Source organism: Sturnus vulgaris, chromosome 5, assembly GCF_052056855.1.
Source record: "Sturnus vulgaris isolate bStuVul1 chromosome 5, bStuVul1.hap1, whole genome shotgun sequence".
Taxonomy (NCBI): domain Eukaryota; kingdom Metazoa; phylum Chordata; class Aves; order Passeriformes; family Sturnidae; genus Sturnus; species Sturnus vulgaris.
This window is the reverse complement of record NC_142247.1, coordinates 20,948,529-20,972,975: the sequence shown is the minus strand read 5'-3', so window position 1 is coordinate 20,972,975 and position 24,447 is coordinate 20,948,529. Positions and strand designations below refer to the sequence as shown.

The 24,447-nt window shown below is 35.0% G+C and overlaps 1 protein-coding gene across 1 annotated transcript in view; it reads left to right on the top strand.

The window, feature by feature from the left end:
• SLC6A15 (solute carrier family 6 member 15) overlaps nucleotides 1–23,471 on the top strand; it is a 37,385-nt gene extending 13,914 nt beyond the window's left edge. The window contains exons 3-12 of the mRNA XM_014888540.2: nucleotides 5,795–5,952; nucleotides 6,440–6,566; nucleotides 8,416–8,597; nucleotides 9,824–9,934; nucleotides 13,395–13,636; nucleotides 13,743–13,935; nucleotides 15,095–15,287; nucleotides 17,802–17,961; nucleotides 20,552–20,714; nucleotides 22,105–23,471. Of these exons, the coding sequence (XP_014744026.1) occupies nucleotides 5,795–5,952; nucleotides 6,440–6,566; nucleotides 8,416–8,597; nucleotides 9,824–9,934; nucleotides 13,395–13,636; nucleotides 13,743–13,935; nucleotides 15,095–15,287; nucleotides 17,802–17,961; nucleotides 20,552–20,714; nucleotides 22,105–22,476 (1,901 nt within the window). The 3' untranslated portion in view covers nucleotides 22,477–23,471. The remainder of the gene's footprint in view (nucleotides 1–5,794; nucleotides 5,953–6,439; nucleotides 6,567–8,415; nucleotides 8,598–9,823; nucleotides 9,935–13,394; nucleotides 13,637–13,742; nucleotides 13,936–15,094; nucleotides 15,288–17,801; nucleotides 17,962–20,551; nucleotides 20,715–22,104) is intronic.
• The last annotated feature ends 976 nt before the right edge of the window (nucleotides 23,472–24,447 follow it).

The window sequence follows — 24,447 nt, the reverse complement described above, 5'->3', positions numbered from 1 at the left end:
AGTTGGGAGGAGGCTGAGAGCACTCTAAGGTGCTGGTTTTCTTTACCTTCAGAGGGAGGGCACAGAGGAGTTAGAGGCTCTGTGAAATAGGGGCTGAAGATGTTCAGTAAAGTTTTGAGGAGCTGACTATAGATCTATCTGTCCTCAATACAGGCCCTTCTTACCCCCGGCAGGCAATGCCCAGGCCCCATCTGGCACTTAGGGCACCTCTTCCACTCTTTGGAGCATGACAGATAAAAAAGCTGTTTCATCCTTGATTCTTGATAAAGGCGATTTGCCCTGGAGCTGAGTATGCTCAGTTTCATTTTTGCACTGTAGGATTTGTTTATTCCTCCTTTACTACATGAAGGTGAATGTGTGTTTGTTCAGATAAGCACAGTTCCCATATAACAATTTTCATAACCTGTTAACATAACATAGGTTCAGAGCTGCCATCAGCTTTCTAAGTTTGATAACCTTAAAAACTGCTCAAGTCTACCCAGTCTCGCCAAGATGCTCATAAATAGTGACAAACTAGATTTATAATTTTCTGCTGCTCATAACTATCATCTGAAGGACAGCTTGCACACCTTTCACTATTTTCAAATAAAGAAAATATTTAAAGTTTATTCTGTTTGGTTGTCATTTCCCATTGGGATTAACAGAAGTATAATGATACTGTTACATAATTAGAAGTACAAAGCAAATTAAATTAGCTTTTCTGCTAAAATGCCTGTGTGTTACTTTGAAGAAAAGTGAGGAGTCTACAAGATACTACATGCCCAAAGATTTTGTGTTGCATTTTGGTGAGCATTAACTTAATTTTTTAATATTTCTTTTTTTTTAAAGGTAAGTTTTTTAAATTTGTCTGTGATATAAAAAGTCAAAAGAACTACTAAACAATTATAGATAACAGCTGTGAGCAAAATAGGAAAAATTGTAGCAGATGATAGTGTCATTATGTTTTGAAAAAAATGACCTGGGTAGAGTCACACTGTGAGTTTTTACAGTTAAGTACTCTGAAGTTTTTGCTGAAATACCAGCAGATTGACATTAAAGTTTTTTGGTCTAATGAAAAAGCACAGCAGTTGTGCTTTTTCCTCTGCAGTGCTCTGTTAGAAGCTAACAACTAATACAAGAGAAATGAGAGCAAAGCAAGTATCCCTTGTATTCCAACGCTTGAATATGGATTCAGAGGCTTTATTATTAGCTTTAGATCAATAATTTATATTCAGTGCCTTGAGTTCACTGATAACTACAGTATAATTTTTAGTTTAGTATTATAAGACTTAAAATTTAGTTGTACTTTAGTGTACTCAAAATGTCTTGTTTCTACTTGGCAAGAGTAATTCTTCATTGAAGCTATTTGGCTAAGGTGATATTCACTCTAGCACAGTTTTGTAAAAAGCCACACCTGAACATACTGAAAGTGAAACTAGTGACAGGAGGACTATTCTATCAGGACAGACTATAAACCTACAGCTAAAAGATAAAACCATTTATCAGAGTTTTCCTGACAAAAGCAGTTTCTATTTTCTAGTAGTACATAATTTTACTTACTGAAGCTTAGTATACTGTTAACTTGGAGTATTTTGTTGCTCACTTGTCATAACTTCAAAAATTTTAGCATTTGACATTGAAAATAAATTTATCTTCATCTGAACATCAGCTTCTTTCCTGCGTTCTGTTAGTAAGTGTCTAGTAAGCTGTAAGAGCTGGGATCTCTCTTCAAGGCAGTAGTAAACTTCACCTTGACTGGATAAGAATTAAATCAGACACCAGACACTTAATTAAAATCTAGCACAGCAGCAGCTGAAGCAAAAGTGGAAAGTTAATACGTTTTTCAGGTTGCATCAAGAATTGCTAGGAGAAGAAAATTCTTCTGTAGTATCAAGGTAATGGCTATGTTGCTTTGTGTTATTGCTTTTGAAAGTATTTTCCAGCTCTTTAATCACTAATGAATCATGTAATTTTATGATTTTTTTGAGCATTTTTAAGAGCTTAAATCAAAACCAATGTCATTATTCCACTTCTATCAATAATGTTGCCAAATGCAATGGTAATCTCAATGAAGACAATTTACCAGATATCCCATTCTGGTGATTGATTAAATAAAAAAAATAAAAACAAATTAAAACAACAACAACAACAAAAAAAACAAAACAAAAAAAACCAAACCCAACAAAGCAGTGTTGTGCACTTTAGCAATCAGTGCAGTGCTGTTTTAACAATCATGGAATCTTAATGAAATCTCTTATATCTTTGTCATTCATTCATTCTAGTGAAGAAGGATGAGGTTTGTTTTTTTTTCTTATTGAGATGAGTTTTTTTAATATGAAAGCCAATGTACCAAAACAGGCAAAAGAAAAAAAAATACTTCACAGTTGAATAATTTTTTAAATGTAGAAAGGAGACATGGGGATCCTGAACTATGCAGAATTGTAATATTCAGAAGGCAGCTTAGCTGATAGGTGTAGCAGACAAATGATTGTAGGATGTTGTTCAAGGCCAATTTATTATTCAAATTCAAATTAGAATGGTACTTATCCAATATTGTAACTGCCAGGACCCATGTTTTCATGCACAGGGAAATAACAGACATGCTGAGATATTTCCATAGTGATTGTTTTTAGGATGAAGTGAGGATGTCTTAGAGTTCTACGAATTATGTCTAGCTTCAAAGGAAGACCAGCAAATTACTTGCTCAGAGATGCAGTGGTTTCATGTTGACTATGGGGTACAGAAGCCCTTTGCAGCTGTGATACAGTTATATAATCCAGCTATGTCCAAGCTCTGTCATACTGAAACACACATGCACAATTTTCCGCTATATCCGTTTTGGCAACAGGAACAAGATCAAAAGGAAGCTCAGGAGGTTTGAATAATCAGAAGAACCAGCACTTCAAGTGCTTTGTACAAACCTAGCAGTATAGAGGTGAACTCTGCTGTCTGGCTACCCACTGAATTACAGGGTTGTCATGTCTAATGTAACATGGATTTAACACCACATTTATTTGTAGAATCTAACTGATAAATTTTGCAATTTACATTGATACTGCACCATAAAACACCCACATCAGCCCAGTCTTTAAACGTGTGCTTAACTTTGCAGCCTTGTGATTAAGGTTGTGGACTGGGACACTGAAGAGCTGGGTTCAGTTCCTGCTCTAGTGCAGTCATCCAGTGGGATACAGGGTAAGTCACTAGGCCCAAATTTTTTTGAGCTGTATAGGTTTGTCTTGCTCAGCTATGCCACATCTGTCTAATTAAGATCTAAGGTATCATTTATGGTAGCATGATATAACACCTGTGTACTGTTGGCTTTCAATGAATTGTATGAACAGATTTTTTAAAGATAGTGATGCCAAAGCTTCTCACTTGCCATGTAAATTCTGTCTTGCAGAAATTTTGAAAGTCAGTCAGGGGTATTTAATGGTTTCTGTGTTATATGTTTTTAAGACAGATAGTCCCTCTCATTTTTGAATGTGGTTGTTACTTTGTTCCTCGGTTTTCCTCACATTTATTTATTTTTTGTCTCTTAATAGAAAGTTAGTCCTTTGCATTCTTTCCATTAAGTGCACATAGAAGATGAACTGCAAGAGACACCAAAGTACTGAATAGCAATGTAGCTGCTACCTCAGTAAAAACAATGCTTCTGTAGGCACTGTCAGACAGTATCATTGCAGAGCACATTATCATGTTATGAAAATAAAACATAGGATCTACTTCATTGTTAACATAGCCTATAGACTGTGAGGTACATGATGAATATTCTTTTTCTGGTGTGCCAGTAGTTTTTCCTAAAATCACAGAATGGTTTGGTTTGGAAGGGACCTTAAAGATCATCGAGTTCAAACTGCCCTGCCATAGGCAAGAAACCTTCCACTAGACCAGGTTACTCAGAACCCAGTCCAGTTGACCTTGAACAGTTCTAAGGATGGGGAGTTTAAAACCCCCCTGGGCAACATGTTCCAGTGCCTGATCAATCTTATAGTAAAGAATTTCTTCCTAATATCTAATCTAAATCTGCCCTCCTTCATCTAAAGGCCATTCCCCCTTATCCTGTCACTACATGCCCTTATTAAAAGTCTCCAATTCTCTTGTAGGTCCTCTTTAGGTACTGCTGTTAGGTTCTGTGAGGTCTCTCCAGAGCCTTCTCTTCCCCAGACTGAATAACCCCAATTTTCCCAGGTCTGTTTCTCAGTCCTGTGAGCAACTCAATGCCTCTGGACACATTCTGGGAGATCAACATGTTGTGTCGGGGCTCCCATTTTTCTCAGATTTTATTTCTTCCTTTTTCCCCCTAGTCTTGAACTCTCCATGATTAATATCTTTATAAGGTCTTTGTAATGAAAGGAGATGTCCAATTATTGTGTACTTCATGAGGAGCAAAATAGCAAGTGGACGTTACTAAATGGGAGCAAATGCTACCAGAACATCTGAGACCTCCTGCACAGCCTAGAGAAGTTTGGCTTTTCTAACATAAACTGTATTCCATGAGATAAATTGCCCACTAAGAATATGAAAATGCCAGTGCATTTTGATAGATTCCTAAAAAGCTCTAGAAAGTTGACCCTGGATGAGAGAACTTGAAGTAGGACTTAGCTGGAGTTGAGGATAAATGCTAAATTGGTTTCTGAACTTTCCTCAGCTTCTCTTTCATCACAGGATGAAGACATTGATTATTCAAGTTAGCAGCTCTGAATTTAGGCTTCTGAGGTCTTTAGATCTTTGCTTTGTAGCTTACTTCAACACGCTGCAGTCTGCATCTCTCAAATGTTCTTCCTTAGCCTTATAATAGTTTCAAACAGAAGTTTAAGGCCTTTGAGTTAGTTGTCTAGCACAGTGTTTTATATTGCAGTGTAAGAGCCACACAAAGTCAGGTGCCATGTTGCTTATTGCTGATGCCTGCATGTTTTGTTAGCTCTAGTACTAAATACTCCACAACACCAGGGAGGAAGTTAGGCTTGGAACTTGTCAGTGCACTTAGTGTATGGATGTATTTGCTTGCAGTCAGACTTCCTGAAATAAATTGGGTTGCATCCGTAAGTTAGAATTGTGTATGATCCTTTCTGGGAATAGCACCTTTAAAAAGAGGAATTGCTTTTTATATATAATGCTTATGTAAAGGTGAAGTTTTCAAATATGACTTGAAGAAGAGAGTTGGTGAGTACTGCAAGATACAGAGCTACAATACTCCATTTTGCTTCCACCTCATGTTTCTGTTTTCTGTCCGGGGCCTTGTAGCAACAGGCTGATACAGTTTTCTTGCTTAGCTGGGTTGCATCATTATTATGTACAGTATGAAATCCCTTTTTGAGCATCTCCATGAGAAATGGAGGAATCAAGAGACATCTTCTGAAACTTCTTTTGATTGAAGCTCACTCAGGATGTTGTGTACTGAGTGTTTTCTGTACTTCCTTTATATTCAGTCTTGCTGCTCTGTTACAAGTCAAGCCGTAAGGTTTTCTGAGAAGTATTGGTTCAGCTCCCGATGATTCTGTATTTCTAAAAAGTTTGATTGAATGTCCAAAATTTCAAACAAATAACTCATTTCAATAATATCTCCCTTGCAGTAAGGCTTGCCTCAAACACGTTACAGTGCTTTATAAATTAGGTGTCTTTGGGTTTTTGATATCTTACAGGATTTAGGCTCAAGGTTCAGCTAAAATTATTCTTGTATTCTTGCATCAAAAAAGCTTTGCAATGAAGGACGTTAATTAAAATTTGAAGCTATTAGAAATTTTCACGTTTGTTCTGTCAAGTTCTGACTCTTCTTCCATTTACCCTGATTTATACTTTGTTCCTCTCATAGGTGCCTATCTTGTGCCATACTTAGTCTTGCTACTGATAATAGGGATTCCACTCTTTTTCTTGGAGCTTGCTGTCGGGCAGAGGATCCGTCGAGGAAGTATTGGTGTGTGGAACTATATCAGCCCCAAACTTGGAGGAATTGGATTTGCAAGCTGTGTAGTAAGTTTTTTAACATTGCGTCGTTTGCTTTCAGATTTTATGATTTTATGATTTAGACTTCCTGTTTTGCTGCAGGGAAAGACCATTGATTTATAGCTGGGCATCAAGGTCAGTTTACAGTGTTTTCAAAGATCTTTGAACTTGAATTGATCCATTAAAACTCTTGGTATATATGTGATTGTTAAGTCAGTCAGCTTGTATTTTTTGATTCTTTTGAAGTTAAGAACTGTGAAAGAGAGTAATCTTCTGGAGGAAAAATGCCAAAAAAGTATAGGTGTAACATGATAAATATGGAGAAAAGTGAAAATTTAGAAAATGTCAGGTACTTTAATGGGACAAGTCGTTCCCTTCTTCTTCTGATTTAGTTGAATTAAACTTAGGTTCATTGACTGATGTACAAAAATATGCAGAAGTTCAGCAGGGAAATTTTTATTTACTTCATAAATGTAACATTTTGGTTTTTTTTTTTTTTTTTCCTTGTTGCTAGGTATGCTTCTTTGTGGCCCTGTACTACAATGTCATCATTGGATGGAGCCTGTTTTACTTTTCCCAGTCTTTTCAGCATCCATTACCATGGGACCAATGTCCTTTAGTTAAAAATGCATCTCATACCTGTAAGTCTATGTTAACATAAGGTTCTTAAAAATAATATATATAAAATTTGAGATTTTCAAGGAAAAAGAAGAAAAACTACAATTCAAGAAGATATTTGTGTGCAAAAATGCTCAATGCAAAAGCGGTTTTCTGTCTTAATAAGATGTCACATTATAATACTTGAAAAAATACAACAAAAACTTAATCTAAGACAAAGTATATTTGGAAAGAAACATCACTGTCAGCAGCATTTTAAAGAGTAATGAAATTAAGAGAATGCTCTTTAATATGTTGCAGAAAATAAATCTTATTTCTTTTTTACTGATGTTCATTCTGCTTTTTATACTTGGTGAAAAACAAAGGTGAAAGATGGATATTTTTACATTTCAACTGGTAGGATACTTCCTGGCAAAAAGTTGTTGGTTTACTAACAAAGGAGAAAATGGAAAACTTAAATATCAATGAAATGCATGTGATAAGAGCACTGTTTTCTTTGTAAATTAATAGAAATAAGATAATCAGTCCTTTGAGTTTTGCTGTGATGAGATAATCTCTTACAGACATACTCTATAACAGCATGAAAAGTTCATTTTCTCTTGGGTTTGGTTATCTTGTAGAAGTACACATTTTGTATTATTATTGATATTGATATATGATTTTTTTTTTCTTTTATTTTCCTTTTATTTCAGATCCTAAGTTTTCTTTAATTATATTTTCTGTGTATATTTAGCATTTGAATAAAGAACAACCAGGGGTGTTTGAAAGTTGTACTTTTTTGTAGTGTCTCTTCCAGAGTTGCTTGCCTCAGTTACTATACAGAAATAGTCAGTACTTAGAAATGTTGACCCACAGTCAAACTGATGTATTCCACAAGCTACTGTCCATTAATTGAGCAGCAGTGGTTGTTTATATACTCTTATCCTTCCTAAATATTAAGATATGGCATGTCAGCCTAACTTGAGCAGAGACCACCTGAAATAAGCTTAAGAAAAGAAGACTATTATATTTGATAATATCTTACCATTTAAATAGGTTATTTCTGTGAAGATCTGTCATGTCTGTTGGGTTTCTTAAAAGGAGTATATTTCCCCCTTTTTTTCCATTAATTATCTTGACTCAGGACATGCTTACATGTATGGTTGATTGCCAGGTATAAATAATTTATAAAGAACTTAAGAAAATATTTTCTCTGAAGAAATCTTCTATTTATATGTTACATGTCTAGATACACAGTTTCTTAAACTGTTTGGTAACATGACTATAACAGAATTACAGTATGATCCAAAGAACCACTTCTTGAATATACATAGCAACTTTCATTAAATATATCTGTGTAGGAACCATTTATTTCCTTTTCTCTTAACTTTGATATCATTATGTTATTACTTTATTGTTTATAATGGTAGTTAAGGCCCTGTTTGAGTATCAAATCATAGCAGATACAATCAAAAATTTGTTGTCCATATGTCTTCAAATTTGTGTTCATTGCAGAGGGATCATTTTCATAGTATGTAATTCATAGTATCATATGCAGATAATGTAATTTTGTGTGTGATAAATGGAATATATGTCTTCATCTAAACCTGCTTACTGTTTAGTACTGAAGTGAGAAATAATTCTGCCTTGGAGTAGGATTAGCCATAATGCAGAGGATTACATTATCCCAAAAGTGTATTTTAAAAGATATACACAGAAGCTTTCACTGATAGCAGTCACTTTTCCTTTTAGACAATGTCTTAAGACTGTTTTGTGAGTTTAGTTTCTTAATAAATGATGATGGCACAATTAGAAATATTGAGAAGTGGTAGAAGACTGTTATGAAGTATCTCTCCTGAACCCATTCTTTACTTGCTAACATCTCTTTGACAGTTGTGGAGCCAGAGTGTGAAAAGAGTTCTGCAACCACTTATTACTGGTACAGAGAAGCACTGAATATTTCCAGCTCTCTGTCAGAGAGTGGGGGTTTAAATTGGAAGATGACTATCTGCTTGCTGGCTGCCTGGGTCATGGTATGCTTAGCCATGATCAAAGGCATTCAGTCTTCAGGCAAAGTGAGTATACTGTTTACCTGCATGACATTGTTTCATTGTGAAGCATTTCAGGACATTTCTGTTCACCAAACCTTGTTTATGTGAAACATAATATAAAATCTGTAGGAGCAGGTTAAGTGCTTTGATTGACCTCAGCATCTTTATAATCTCAAGTAGAGGAATATTAGTAGTTAAGCATTAAAATTCTAGCAATTTTATTGTAAATAGCAGTAGCTTTGTGGGAATTGAGATCTGAAGAAAAATAATTTTGCTTCTCATCAGTGTAATTGTTGCATGTAACTGTATCTCAGCTTTGTTGTGCAGCATGAGTCTCTGTGTTTTGAGTGTTTAAGGAAATAAATTTCTATGTGTACTCACTGTATGACTGCAGTGCATTCACATATGCATGCTTCTGGCATTAACACAGATGCTTTCTAGGATTCTGGATTCTTTCTTTTGACTAATAACTTACCAGCCCTTTGCATCTGAGTACAATTACCTGTCTTTTTTCCTTTGCATGCAGCCAGCTGGATTTACTGATGAAAGATTTGCTAGATCTGTTGATCTTGGTGGGATTTTCAGAGGAAAAAGCTTTTGTCCCAATAGCAAAATTCTTTGCTGTTAAAAAGTTTGGCAGTGACATGGCAATTTCTGTGACCTCCTTGGGGCATTTCAGTTAAAGAAATAAGTAGCAAGTTTAACTAGCGAATCATTTTATTAAACTTTACAGAATAAATTTTCTTTTCAGTGATGGGTAATGAAACATCAGATTTGATGACTACTTTTTGTTGTTTTGACAGTAAGCATTACTTAGATTGAATTCATTGGTTATGTACTTCCTATTGATTCTTGTCCACTTTCCTTCTGAAGACAAAACTAGTTTCTATTCACGCTGCATACCTTTGCCATACCCAGTCAAAATGCTTTTGTAAAGGGAAGCATTTCTGCAACAGTTTGCTTCTGTCTTTGTTTTCATCTCACTGAACTAATACTGAATTTCCCTGGAAGCCCAGTGGCTCTTTATTGGTTAGTGATAAATATATCAGGCAGTTGTATCACTTTTGTACAGAATTTAATTTTGCAATCATGTGATTTTGCTTTCTTCTGCAGACAAGGGGAATGGGAAGTGTTCTGCATATGTCTCGATGGTTATCGATTCAGTCATCTATCCAAAGGATACTGTGTAGTGAATGAATCTATTGAAAGAAAGTCCATGTTAAATGTCATGTAACCTTCTTGTATTTCAGATCATGTATTTTAGTTCCCTTTTTCCATATGTGGTACTTTTATGCTTTCTGATCAGAGGACTGCTGCTTAATGGGTCAGTGGATGGAATTCGTCACATGTTCACCCCTAAGGTATGTACTTAATTTCTGTTTGCAGGGTATTAAAGTTTCAGTGGCAATTTGACCATTTATGAATGCTGTCATTTAGGCTTATTGTTTTCATAGAACATTTGGCTGTATTTCTGTTTGCTTAAATTCCAATATTTTTGTTTATCTCAGTGGCACAATACCAAGCCCTAAAGTCCAAAGGCTCTAGGTGTTCCAGCAGTCTGTAGAGTTACTTCTCTTAGGTGAGGGTTCCCGGAGTTATATGCCTCTACAAAGCTAAACAACTGAGAGTATAATTTAGAGGATTCAGGAAGTTTAGAGAGCTCTAGATAGTGAAAAGAGAAGTTAGCCATTTTCTAATATTGAAATGTCTAGTTCTAGGGTGTCAGTGCCTTACTTTAAACTATCATGGCATATGGAATTAACTTGTCCCTTTTGAAAAATAGCATTTTTTTCCCTCCTTCTTGGAAAAAAATTAAAGCTATGTGCATAGTAGCCCAAAGTATAGGAGACCTGTATTTAATAGTAAAGTAGTGTAAGTACTCGCCACTCAGCTTTCCTTATCAATTTTCTTATGACATGCCCAGATAGCAGCAGTTATAAGCATCTATTTTTTACTGCCAATATTTTTGCAAGGAACGTGCCTTACACAGCTTTAGAATTTCTAACTACGGAGGTGATAAAGGATGTTATAAATAATTGTTTAGCTTGAAGATCTAAATTCTACCCACACCAATCTCAAATGCTTGCAACTACATCCATACTACAGGAACAGTGTGTTTGAATAGTCAGAGCCATACTGAGGAATGTATAAGTCTGGGCTTCATATTGTGTTGTGAAATGGGCTTTCCTATAAGTCCACTTCACAATACAGTTGAGAAGAACAGGACTATTATTTCAAAAATGAAAGCTAAATCATAAGATAATCAAAATCAATGCACATAGTGGCTAATGCCAGATGACAGGCTGTTGTCAGTTGTTTTGATTCCAGGTGTTTTGAGTCTTGAAAACTGTCGTCCTATAAAAATGACCTTTGTCAGCTCTCACATTAATGCAGTCATGTTCCACTTCACTCACTGTCACCTCTTTACAGAGTCATGGTTATGCAGGAACTTGCAGGCTGCTCAGGCAAATTTGGGAAACCTGAGGAAGAGAGAAATGTAATGCCTACTAATGAGGGAAAGTCTAAAACGGAGGTGAAATACAGACCTCTATAAGATATAACTTGGTTTCTCAACCACAGTGTTAATACCTTCTTTGGCTAGAGAAGTACCAGTAAATACTGAGGGAAAATAAATATAAAAACTCCCCTTGGATACCAACACCTCTTCAGTATTCACTACTTCATTAATTAGACTTAAAATAAGTTGCAGCTGGTGGTTACTGTACAGTTACATTTATACTTAATTATAAAATTGTTTCAACTGCTCATATAAATGACATAAAAAGAAAAATGGTTCTAAATTCATTCTGACAGTTTCAAGTTCTGTATCAGAATTTCAGTTGTGGCTTAAATTTGAAGTTAGGAGGTCCGTATGTCACAGGTATTATATATGAATATAAACCTTACAAAATATTTCCGTTAAAATTTTTTTGTACTTGAGTGCTAATTTGGACTGTAGGTTCTTATGAGACTACCTGAAGAAATTAAGGCTGCCTCACCTGTTGTTTCATTCACTCTACTTCCTAATACTTTATTTGGGTATCCAGGCTATAAAAAGGAGTGTTAAATCAATCTAGCATGAAAATTATCCAGGTAGATAAATGTGAGAGGGGAGGGAGAAACATCTTTTCAGCCCAATTAGCTGAGCAAATGACTACATTTTGAGCACAGACGATTGCAGCAGATTCCCATGAGTTATGCCAGCATGGGAGAGGACTGGCACACACTGGTCCAGATGTGAGAGTGCAAGACTAATGTAGAAGGGGAGAATTTCTCTGTTTGGCATGATTGTTAAACAAAGCAGAAATTCTAAATAAGAAACTTCATGGAAAACCTAAAGAAAGGTATGTGACAAGACCACTTAAATCAACTGCTGCAGCTAAACTGTAGGATTATATGAAGCTGAAGTACAGAGACTCCAAAATTTCGCGTATGATACCTAATATGAAATCAATCTAGAATTTAGTTTGGAAGTCTGGGCTACATGTATCCGAAAACACACTACTTTTGATGATAACAAAGGATATATTTTAGGAAGCGAGAAGTGTTTTGATATTTCAACCAATTAGGAATTTGGTACAGTTAGGAATGTTCCTCATGCTCCCTCTGGTGGGAAAGCTCTGGCACAACAGTGTTATACAGAGCTAGAACTACGTGCAATAGCCACTTGTGCATTGTAATTGTAATCTAAATTGTAAGTCAGGAATATGTTTATTGTCATAAACACCTTTTCTTTCCCAACTATATTTTATTTCAGCTATATATAAATGAATAAAAAATCTTTCTGCTGCATAAGTGTAATAAATATTATGTCTCCATGGGAAATGGACATTTTATTCAAAATGTTGTAATAATAGCATATTTATTTCTCCTCGGAGTAAGTCTAATACTGCTGGCATCTATGCTGATGCTTTTTAGTTTTACTTTTATGAATAAACCTAGGGCTTAAAGAAAATAAAAGTCACTTGCATTGATGGAGGCCCTGAATCAGCTTGAGCAAATCTGATGTTTAAATTTGACATGTACTTCTTTAATTCTTTTTTATGCTTTAGTATTTAGAAGAATTTGAGATAGACAGATGATGACCCATAACTTTTTGCAAAGTTTTTTTTGCTGAAGGAGCAATGCAGTTAATCTCAGTGACCAATACTGTTAACTTTTTGATAAAAGGCTTAGTTGCCCCTGAAATACATGACCCATTTAACATAGGATTAAGTTCAAGGCATCTGGCTTAAGAGATTTGACTCATGCACTTATACAGCTTTTGGTGGCGAGCGTTCTTTTCATATATTTCATTTTGCTTTACATATTTGCATGTAATAGAATTCCATATAAGCATGTGTATCTCATGTTCACCATTTTTTTTGCTTGTTTGAAAAGTAACAAGAAAGCAAGTTTAATCATACTCGTTGCATTTATTAAAAGAACTAGATATTTAGATTAATCTAAAATACATCTTAAGTCTAACAGAAGTCAGTACATATACTGTAAATAAAAGACAGTTAATACTGTAAAAAAAAAAGGTTCTCTCTTATTTCTCAGTATAACTAGGTGCTATTTCAGTTACATAGCTCCAGTAGTGTCTCATTGTTGGGAACATGCTGTATAGCATGTTTCTCTGATGTTTAGATAATATAAAATAAACAGAAATTCTGACCTATAAGTTTGCCAACTTCAGGGGTTGCATTCAGTTTTTATCATATTGAAAATATGGTTGTAGTGGAGTATTAGCATTGTATGATGTAGGGTTTATTCTGTTGTTTTTTCATATAATAGAAATGCATTTTATAGCTGACATATATTATATCTAATTTCAAACAGCTTGAAATAATGCTGGAGCCCAAGGTCTGGAGAGAAGCTGCTACTCAGGTGTTCTTTGCCTTAGGGCTTGGATTTGGTGGAGTCATTGCCTTTTCAAGCTACAACAAGAGAGACAACAACTGCCATTTTGATGCTGTACTGGTGTCCTTCATCAATTTTTTCACTTCTGTGCTGGCAACTTTGGTGGTGTTTGCAGTTCTGGGCTTCAAAGCCAATATCATAAATGAAAAATGTGTTACCCAGTATGAATACCCGTTTCTTTTTATAAAATTATTTTTACTGTTTATTTCATTTATGAACTAACACAGACCACTGAATTTGTTCTCTCTGTTCTGTTGTGTTTTACAGAAATTCAGAGAAGATTTTAAAACTTTTGAAAATGGGCAATCTCAGCCAAGATATGATCCCACATCATATCAATTTCTCAAGCATTACAGCAGAAGATTACAATTTAGTTTATGACATTATACAGAAAGTCAAAGAAGAACAGTTTGATTCTCTTGGTCTGAAATCTTGTCAAATTGAAGATGAACTTGACAAGGTGAGATTAAGTCTTGAATACAGAGATTATGAGCAGATGAGTATTTGTAAGCCTGAAGTAAGATGTGAAGTGTACCTGCACAGAGTGTCAGGACAGTGTACCTGTGAGCCATGCACGTAGAAAGATCTGGATGAAAACATGATTGCATTCCAGCTCGCTTGAGGACTTTTGGGTCTGATGTCTTAATATAGTCTTCACTGATTTATAATATATTTTGATCATTATATCATTCTTCTAAGGGGGTGGTAAGGTTTTTAAGCTCTGTTTTTCAGAAGATTTAAGTGGGAGGGTTATCCAAAGACTAAACAGAAGTGTTAACTATTCCCTGTGTCAGACTGCAAGATATTCTAGTTTTAAGATACAATTATTAGATAAAAATACTAAAAGTAAAAAATTATTACCTACTTTTAGGTAGTTATTTAATGAGAATCACCCCGTTTTGAAATCTCACAGTGAGCCAAATCTGTAACATAAATTACAGTTTTCTAGCTCTAGAGAGGCAATTGCAGATTGAATCACTGACTTCTATATAGTTACACCAGCATCTGAAGATAAAATATAAAATTGGTGACTTAGACTTTTAAAGTTTCTATGCTATAGCCACTGTTTAAATTTGAAACAAAAGTATTGAAATGAAATCCTTTATATGCTTACTGGAGAAAACAGAATGTATTTTGTAGTAGTCCTATATTGTAGCTGTTATGCAAAATTATCAGGGAAAGAGAGAAAGAACTTCTGATTGGACATGAGAGGAAAATTCTTCATAATGAGAGCAATCAGCACTTGGACTAATCACCAGTAGAAGTGGTAGATTCTACGTCAGTGGACACATTTATGATTCAGCTGGACAGGCTGCTAGGCCATCTTGTTTAGACTGCTTTTGCCAAGTTTGGACCAGATGATCCATGAGACACCTTCAAACATAAATCTATGAAAGAATTGTGTTAATACAAATCAACTTACAAATTCTCATGTCTCAGTAAATAGTATTAATTGGAAGAATTATATATTAGATAGCAACTTCCCACTCTGCCTTCGAAATATAATCAATGACACTGTGAACATGAAGTCAGACTTGTCAGGTTGTCACACTACTGAAAAAACAAAACAAAAAAAATTCATGAATAATGATATAATTTTTTTTTTCCCTCACTGACAGGCAGTTCAAGGAACTGGTTTAGCTTTTATTGCATTTACAGAAGCAATGACCCACTTCCCTGCTTCTCCCTTCTGGTCAGTCATGTTCTTTCTCATGTTAGTAAATTTGGGACTTGGAAGTATGTTTGGAACCATTGAAGGCATTATCACGCCCATTGTTGATACATTCAAGGTCAGGAAAGAAATTCTTACTGGTGAGTTAGACAAACTTTCTTTTTTCCATTGAGCAGTAAGCTAAATTTGTTTTGAGACTATGAATTCTTTTTTTTTTGGACATGAAAGTTTACAGAGCATTTTGTAGAGCAGTAAACCACTGTATTCCAGACTGTACTTCCATGCACAGGCACATTAATATCTGCCACTAAAATATTTTCCTGAGTGTTACAGTAGCATAAACACCCTAAAACTTTAATTTAATATTAATTTAATTTCTGTTAAAAATTTCAGTATGGTCAGTCATTTTGGACTCTCTCAGAATACTTTCCATTCCAGCCTGTGTCACACATTGGAGAAACAAAAGAAAAGAGTGAAAATACATTGCAAATTACTACAAATTATTCCTGAGTAGGCCAGAAGAAATCTTAATTTATGATGAAATTTTTATTACGCTGAAATGAGTACAGTTACTCTCTAGAGAAACGTATTTTTCCCTGTTAAATGTTTATAAAGTCTTAAACAAGACATCTAGTTGTTTTGTTTGAGGTCTTTTATTACTTAAGTGCCCTAAGTTATTTGAGGTGTATCATGCTCATGTAGCTTTGACTTGTAGGGCTTTCTCTCTTTTGTATAAAACACCAGCAAAGGTGTGAAAGCTAGGTTTCTGAAAACCTTCAGGACAGCTGCAAGAGATTTGATGTGTTATGCACAAATTCAGCTTTCATATCAATGTCTGTAAAAGATGGGTTAGAAAATAAATTAAAAAAAAAAAAGATGCTATAACATTATCAATCTCTGTGAAGAAAATTATAAACTCTGTGAGAGAAATAATATTTTATAAGAGTTAACCCCTGATGCAGCAGAGCACTGCTTTTTCCCCAACTGCTTTCTTTACTTTATTGAGATAATAAGTAATATCTGATAGATTAAAAAATCAAATTCTTAAAAAAATAAATCAATTTATTTTTCAGAAGTCCTGAGTTATTGAGCACATTTTGGTCTGTTTGGTTGCTTTAATTGGGTCTTAACTTCTTGCTGATCAACCAGTGCAACAATTAGAAATTAACTGTTCTTCCTAAGTATGTTTTCAAGTACCATGATGTATAGTTATTACACTGGTGTAATGGAGCATTTTACAGTAATTCCTTGTCACTGTTTAAAAAATAATTAAGATGAAGAAATATTCAAGAACTGCCTTTCTCTTGTAACTTTTTAAAGTGGTGTGCATGCATGATTTTGGCTAAACTCAGTTGTACTCAAAAGATTACAACTTGATGTGGTGTTTTGTTAATTATCTGAAAAAAAGAAATACCTGGATTATTTTTCATGCAGTACCAGAGGCATTTAAGAAGGATTATGGCTGCAATAGATTTTGTGCTTACAAGACAAAAACTTTTAATTTTTATAGAATTGTTAGCACATTTGCAACTCTTTGAGTTCAAGAAAACCAACTCAAATGCTTAAATTTATTTTGCATTCAACAATGTCATGCCTCATGCTGAGTGGTGGAAAGTTCAGAAAGTCATTATTATATGATAATATATTTTATATCTATATATTTATTATATAATATATAATAATAATAACGTAATTATTATATAATAGTTCCTACGAGGTTCAAGAAAGTGATTAGACTTCTACCATAGTATTTCAAACAGTGTCATTATCTTACTTTCAGTGCTAAAATCAATTATAATTGATTATCTTGGATTCATGCAATGGGAGTATTCTGTAAAGATATTTTATATTTTGACCCAGGTTCATTTCACCTAATTTTGGACTACTTAGGTGCATCATTAGCCTAGGTTCACTGTGAGAAAAAAAAAGAGCACCTTAACTGTAAGAATCAGTCTTACTGATGCTCAGCCTACAACTGATTTCACGATTTATTGAAATTTTACTTACTTAAGCATTAAGTGCTCTTATTGACAATTTAGTTGGAGAAAATTATATTGAGATCCATTATGCAGGATCATTATGCAGCCTTTCAAGAAATATATTTTGGGTTGTCCCTAAAGTAGGGACAGAAATGTTTCTTAGTGTACAAATACATTTAGTCAGATCCTTATAGAATTTTATGCTGTGAATGATCTCTTAGGGGAAGTCCATTCAGCCTTTGTATTTTTTAGAATCATAGTCTTTTTAGAATCATAGAAACTTTTTCCTATTATTTTTTCCCTCATATTTTCACTTCTAAATTCTTTTTACTTCTGAATTCGGAAAAGTGATGCATGATATTTTGCCTACTGGTTGATTTTACCTTTGCATTTACATTACATTTACTGAGAAATAAGTCACTTGATTAATCTCTGCTGCTTAATCAGGACTGCTCTGATATGGTGATTAGTAATTCTAATTTCATAACTTCTCTGTTTTGGAGGAAAGAGGTAGGATAACTAATATTCTTAAAAATGAGACCCCCCCTAAAGAGTAAAATGTTACTGACTTTACTTTTATGAAATAAAAGTACTTTTATGAAATAACGTGTTAGTTCCTCTTTGTCCGTGGAACTTTGTTGTAGTTACAGCTCACATTTCTGTCCTTTATTCCAGTCATCTGCTGCTTGGTAGCGTTTTTTATTGGCCTGATCTTTGTGCAGCGCTCTGGAAATTATTTCGTGACGATGTTTGATGACTACTCAGCTACTCTGCCCCTGCTTATTGTGGTCATTTTGGAGAATATTGCAGTCATCCGAATTTATGGGATAGACAAGTAAGTGAAGGAAATGTATCTCCCTGTCCATATCAACACCATTCTTCACATTAGTTACTACTATTTTGATTGTATTGTATGAAGCACTTGACATATACGTAGAAATACAAGTAATTAGAAATCATGTCAGTCTGGTCAAGAGTCTAGCCTGTTATTATGAACAGGTTTGGAATAAGATAGATTACATCAGAACAGTGTACTGAAACCCAAAGAATGATTGCAAGAGGTCTAAAAAGAGGAAAATGCACTAAAAGAGATGAAACCAGAGATTTAAAAAGGAGGCTGGATATGAAAGTATAAGGAATTTGTCTCAACAAAGACATCAAGGGAAAGATTTCAAAAATAACCATGGTCTAAGCAACAGATGAGGATGAATATTTCAATGTAAAATTCCAGGCAGCCTGAGAAATACTACTTGAAAGGAAACTAACGGCAGTAAAAAGAAAAAGTTTCAATTTATGAACTAAATTTAGTTTGGGGTGTTATAGCAATTATTTTTTCTTTGCATTAATTGTGAGGAGATGATAGCAAAAACAGGGTCAAAGCTTACTTGGAAGTAGCACAGTTGACAAGGAAGTAAATGTGACCTGTTGGAGATGGGGTGAAGAGGAATGATCATAAATCCTTCTTAATTTTTTTCTTTTCTTTGTTTAATTTATTTTATATCCAAAATCAGCAGAATGTGTTCAGTAATTGAGATCAATATATGCCACATATAAGGAATAGGAGAATTTGTATCAAAAATAACTTTTTCCATGCACAGGTCAGTGTGCTGAAGCAATTAAAACATCTGTAATTCCTTTGCATGAAGAAAAAGTGTGACATAGAATGGGTGTGTTTGACTTTTTACTTGTTTGAGCTGAATAATCAGCCAATCCTTTGTCATAATGAAACAAAACTATAAGAAGAAAATATAATTTTATGGTTTCCAGATATTGTTTCTGGTCTTTCTAGTACTTGCTCTACTTGCTTTTTAAGGGAGAATTCCAACTTGGACCACTTGTATAATCCTCTAATTGATAATTTAGATACAAAAACACCATGTAGATTATTTTACACATGCAACCAAAAGATAAAATAGATGACCTGGCTATAGATACAAAACATATGATCTTGTAAAAGATGTTATAAAGTTGGTCATGTTCAAGCTCCACTGTGAATGGAGGTAGACATGTCAAAATCAGCAGCTTACCTGTGAGGAAGTTGATGTTTAGGCATAACTAAAATATGATAATCCTCTGCTTATGACTCACAGTGCTGGTGATTCGTGTTTTCAGAAGGAGTTCTGACAGGATACAGTGAAAAGTTAATAGCCAAGTTTCTTATTTGTAATAACCACCCTCTTTCTGGAGTATTCCCAGTATTTCTTCTGATGTATGTATGTCCAGAATATCCTTCAGGAATCTAGCAATTCAGTTTGCAAAAACTGTCAGTATCAACAGCCTCAGGTTGCCATTGGCTGTGGTAGTAACAAGGGTTCCTTGTAGATGAAGTTTCATGTAAATGTCTTGTTAGACATAAAGTCTTTGATCAGAGAGTAGAAAACCAAAGCATAGCATCCAAAGGGTGCTACAGAAAAGAGACAACGTGTGAATCTCTGTAGCCAAGAAGGAAAATCTCCCATGCTGGAATCAGTGCTATAAGGAGCTTTAGCTAAAGGAAGCTTTTCGAAGAGGATGAGTAGGATGGAGACAATGGAAGACTTTAAAGTAAAGGTAACAGATTCATGTTCAACTGGAAGAAGAACTGGAGATCTCAGAAAGAGAAGGCTATTTATAGAGGGCACAATCAATTTTTAAATTCAGCTTCCTTGTAATTATGTGTTTTATTTCAGTGTAAACAAACAATAGAATACATCAAGCTGTGCAGTTAAAATTTTTTTCTGAGGGTTTACATGACAGAAGATTCACATGTGTAACTGTTTGGAAGACATCCTTCTATAAGAGCTTTTTTGAGATGCACATTTCAAAAGGGAGTGGGACCACAAGGGAGTTAAAACAATCATTGCTTGTGCACACTCCAAAATAATAATTTCTAAAAGCATTCTCTGTTTTTGCTGGCTCTGGAACCATGTACTCCATCATGAGTACAAAAATAGGAGTTTTGTTCATGTCTTAACTTATAATTTTGAGGAGAAAGGAGGCAGTTTTATAGCTTGGCAAAGTTTTATTTCAGCAGCTTATATGATGCAAACCATAGCTTATGAATAAATTTGGTTTTTTAGACTGCAGTACATCTGTGGCTTCAAAATTAATATTGCACAATCTGTAAGATGTGCTGGTAAACAATCCAGTAGACAATACAAGAAAATGTAAAAAGAGTCTTATAAAAGAAAAGTAAGTTTAAATATCTTCCAGCACAGTCCAGCAAGCAGCTTACTAAGTCATTGCACTGTGCACGGATTCCTTTTGTTCATCTGGTCTGAACTACTGGTATAAGCTCTACTTTTCAGCCCATCAAGTAATTTAAACTACAGCTATTTCTAAATATGCATTTTTCCAGTGTGTTGGTTCCCTCAGGTTAGGTGCTATCGATTATAGCACTCAAAATCTGTGTCTACACTAACAAAAACATTTTAATCCCTTCACAGATTTATGGAGGATCTGAAGGATATGCTGGGGTTTTCTCCAAGCCAGTATTATTACTACATGTGGAAGTATGTTTCACCATTTGTGTTGCTGTGTCTGCTGGTAGCTAGCATTGTCCAAATGGGATTAAGTCCTCCTGGTTACAATGCTTGGATTGAAGATAGGGTATGTATATAGTATGTATGTTTATATGTAGATTTCGTATGTATATATGATACCATCACCGTCATCATAGTGATCATGTCTGAAGCATTTGAGAAACACATGAACAGATAAAAAAACGAAAATTAGAAATTCAAAATCAGTATAAATAATGACATGATTGCTTTTAGCTTAAGTAACTGATGTAAAACCAGCCATCTTAAAATTTTAGTTCTACTTTAAAATATAACTGATTGGCACAAACTCTGGGTGACATTTATTTTATAATGTATGAAGAAGAAACTCTTAATGACGGGAGAGGTTGTTTACATTCATTAAGTCTTACTGCAGAAAGCAGGTGATAAATGCATAAATCATTTCAGATATCACGTCAGGTTTTTTTATGTGGAATTAAATATTGAGATTTAGCCATGTCATAATTTTTTCTCTTTGGGAACACATATCACAATGTGTAGGTAGCAGATGTAATAAAACCTGTCTCTGATAAGAACTTGTCTGGGTCAGTGGCAAGACAGTTCTGATCTTTGACTTCAAAAAGATATTCAATCAAAGCAACTCTGAAGACTTTGGCTAGTTGTAGGCTCATGAGCCTCAGCTATTTCTACAGGCTTTTTATTCAAAATGGAGAGAGAGAAAATGGCAGAGAAATTAATCTAACAAAACTTTCCCAAATTAGCCATGGGGGAAGTCACAGCAAAGACAGGTAAAGGATAAGGACAAGAGGTTGGCTTTACTATAGGTATATAGTATGCCTGCCTCTATCCAGACAACTACATGATTCTCAGAAAAATGCTTGTTACATTTAATTCTTACCCTCAAAAATTAGAAAGAGAAATACCTTAGAATACCAAACATTCCATTCCTTTCCAGGTACAGAATTAGATAAGTGGAGCCTGTTGGCCATTGATGGATGGATGCAGTTGAGGTGTGGGGTACAGTCAGTGCCCCCAGCATTATAATTTACCTGTAGTTTATGCAAAGGGCAGTAACTGAGATGGTTCCTGTCTAGACCAGCTATTAGCTTGCAGAACAAGGGCTAATTTTCCAGGCATAGTTACAGATACCACTGCATGCTTTTCTGTTCTGGACACCCTTTAAACGATTGGGGAACGACTAGAGAGAAATGTAACAGAAAGCCTAAAGTGAAAATCTTGATTTGTGTGCTGCTGAAGTGCTCTCAGAAACTGTTCAACAATGTTTTAGTCCTGTTCACTGGCAGAAAGATAGCAATCCTACGTCTCCATAACTCTTCAAATTTGAGATCTGTAGTGGTGCCCACATTGTGAGTGCAGTGGAGTATGTGCTTGAAAACTACAGACCTCAGTGAGAACTGCGGGTTTTTGTTATTTTTCTGGTAAAGATGTATTAATAGTTTTTCTATTGTGTTTCTCAGGCTACGGAAGAGTTCCACAGCTATCCAACATGGGGAATGATTGTCTGTATATCTTTGATGGTGTTGGCCATACTGCCAGTCCCAATAGTGTTCATGGTACGCTGTTGCAACCTTATTGATGACAATTCTGGTAGTTTGGCATCTGTATCCTACAAAAGAGGTCGGATAATAAAGGAACCTGTTAACCTGGAGGGAGATAATACAAGTCTGATTCATGGGAAGAGTCCAAGTGAGGTGCCGTCTCCAAATTTTGGCAAAAACATATATCGAAAACAGACTGGGTCACCAACTCTGGACACAGCTCCAAATGGACGTTATGGTATTGGCTACCTGATGGCAGATATGCCTGACATGCCAGAGTCTGATTTGTAACAACAGAAAAAAAAAAGTGCTGTTTGTTTCTTCTCTCACTGATCACAGCCCTGCTAGGAGAAGTGGTCAGCATCACTTACTAGGGCGCGATCTCAGGTGCTCCATCGTGACAGTCTTTAAAATGTCATGACTGTAAGTACTGGTTGAGAAAACTCCCTTTGGATCAATTCTCTGAGTTTTTATTTGCACTGAAGGAAACATGCAAATTCAATGGCAGCCTACTTCTGCCAGCATAGCCGGGAATTTGATTTTTTAATTAACTTCTAAATTTAAAGCTTTCTATTTCTGAAGCCCAGGTCTCGCTCAAATGATAACATATTTCTGAGTTATATCATTGAAAATCCTTTTTTTTTCTGAATTTCAGGTTAACTCCCAAGTATTAATGGTGAGCTTAGTAGTAGTTCACCAAACCTGTGTTTGTGTAAACACCTGTATATACCTTATGTAGATATGCTGTACTTATTTTATTAGCACTGATAATTACTTAGGCTATTAGCTGAGTAAAAAACAAACCTGCAAACTATTTTCTTATGTAATAGCTGTATAGAGCAATAGTATTAGAAAATCAAGGAGTAGACTTATAGGAAGGTGATTAAAGATTCCCTGTTCACTGGGGACTACATAAAATGTGGCTGTATATTTGGTGTAAAATATTTGCTTTTTCAGTGTGAAAACAATGTTAGAGTGAGTCACTCCAAGAATCTTAAGGATTGTGCAGATTCTGCATTTTTTTCTATGCTGTGTGCCTAAAAAAGACCTTGATATTTATTGTGGTTACAAGATTACATATATATTATATTTATATAATATACTTGTAATGTAAATATGTATATTATTCTGTATGTAATCGTTTCAGAAGTTAAAGCAAGATGGCTTTTTAAATTAGTCTCCTTCAGTTTTGCTCTGTTTTATGCAGATAATTTTTTTCAGTCAGTAATTGTTAAGAACTGTATGGCATTACATTTTAACCTACAAATAAAGAGATTGATAAGGTATTTCTCTGTGATATCCTGATACTCTTTTTATAACACAGCCTGCTTTTTCCTCACCTGGACTTCCTGAAAGAATGACATTTACTAGATGAATAGAGATGCTAAAAGAACTTGAAAACAAAACATCAGCCATCTTAATAAACTAATGGGCAGGGCCACTTACTGTGAACACAAGAGGTGATGTAGTGTTGTAACCTGGCAGGAAGCTGGTTCTATGGAAGCTGGTACATGATCTGCTCCTTACCTTAAAGTGTTTTAAAATTAGGCATAAATTCTGACTTTTCTTCCTCAAATTAGCAAAGGGCGGAACCTGCTTACATTGTCCCAGCATCAAAGAACCAGATTAATTTATTTATAAATGCAAGTCTCTGAAGCTCTATGTCTCAAGACTACAGTTTTGAGCATGTCAGTACAGAAAAGCTATGTCAGGTAATTGGAAAGGAGCAGAATCTTAAACCAAAGCATTTTAGCAACTTGATAAAATTCCTTATTGATAACTATTTTTGTCACAGGAAAATAATCTCAGATAATTTTCCACTTTTAACCTGAGAGCTTTTGAAATAATTTCCAATCATCAAAAAGTTGAACTAGTAGCATTAGTTGTCAAAAAGCTATAATTAATTATCAGGGTTATTTGACATGTGGTAGAAATTGTGCACCTAAAAAAGCACTTAAAGAAGTCCTCTAAAATGCATGTATTGGAACATATGGGGTAGAGCTGTCGTAATTAAAGAGCTTGTTCTTTTATAACTGGTGTATTGGCAATATTAGCATGTGTGTAATGGCTCATCATTAGAGACAGACCAAACATGTACGAAATATTCCTGCTGTGGCAGAGCAACAGGAAATGTCCACTATCATACCACATCAGGCTTCTAAAGTGATTGTTTAGGGTAGTTGCCGTGCATCCCTCTGCTCCCAGTCCACGGAGTGTAGAACTATGTTCTTAAAGAAGAGTTACCTGTACTGACACATGCTT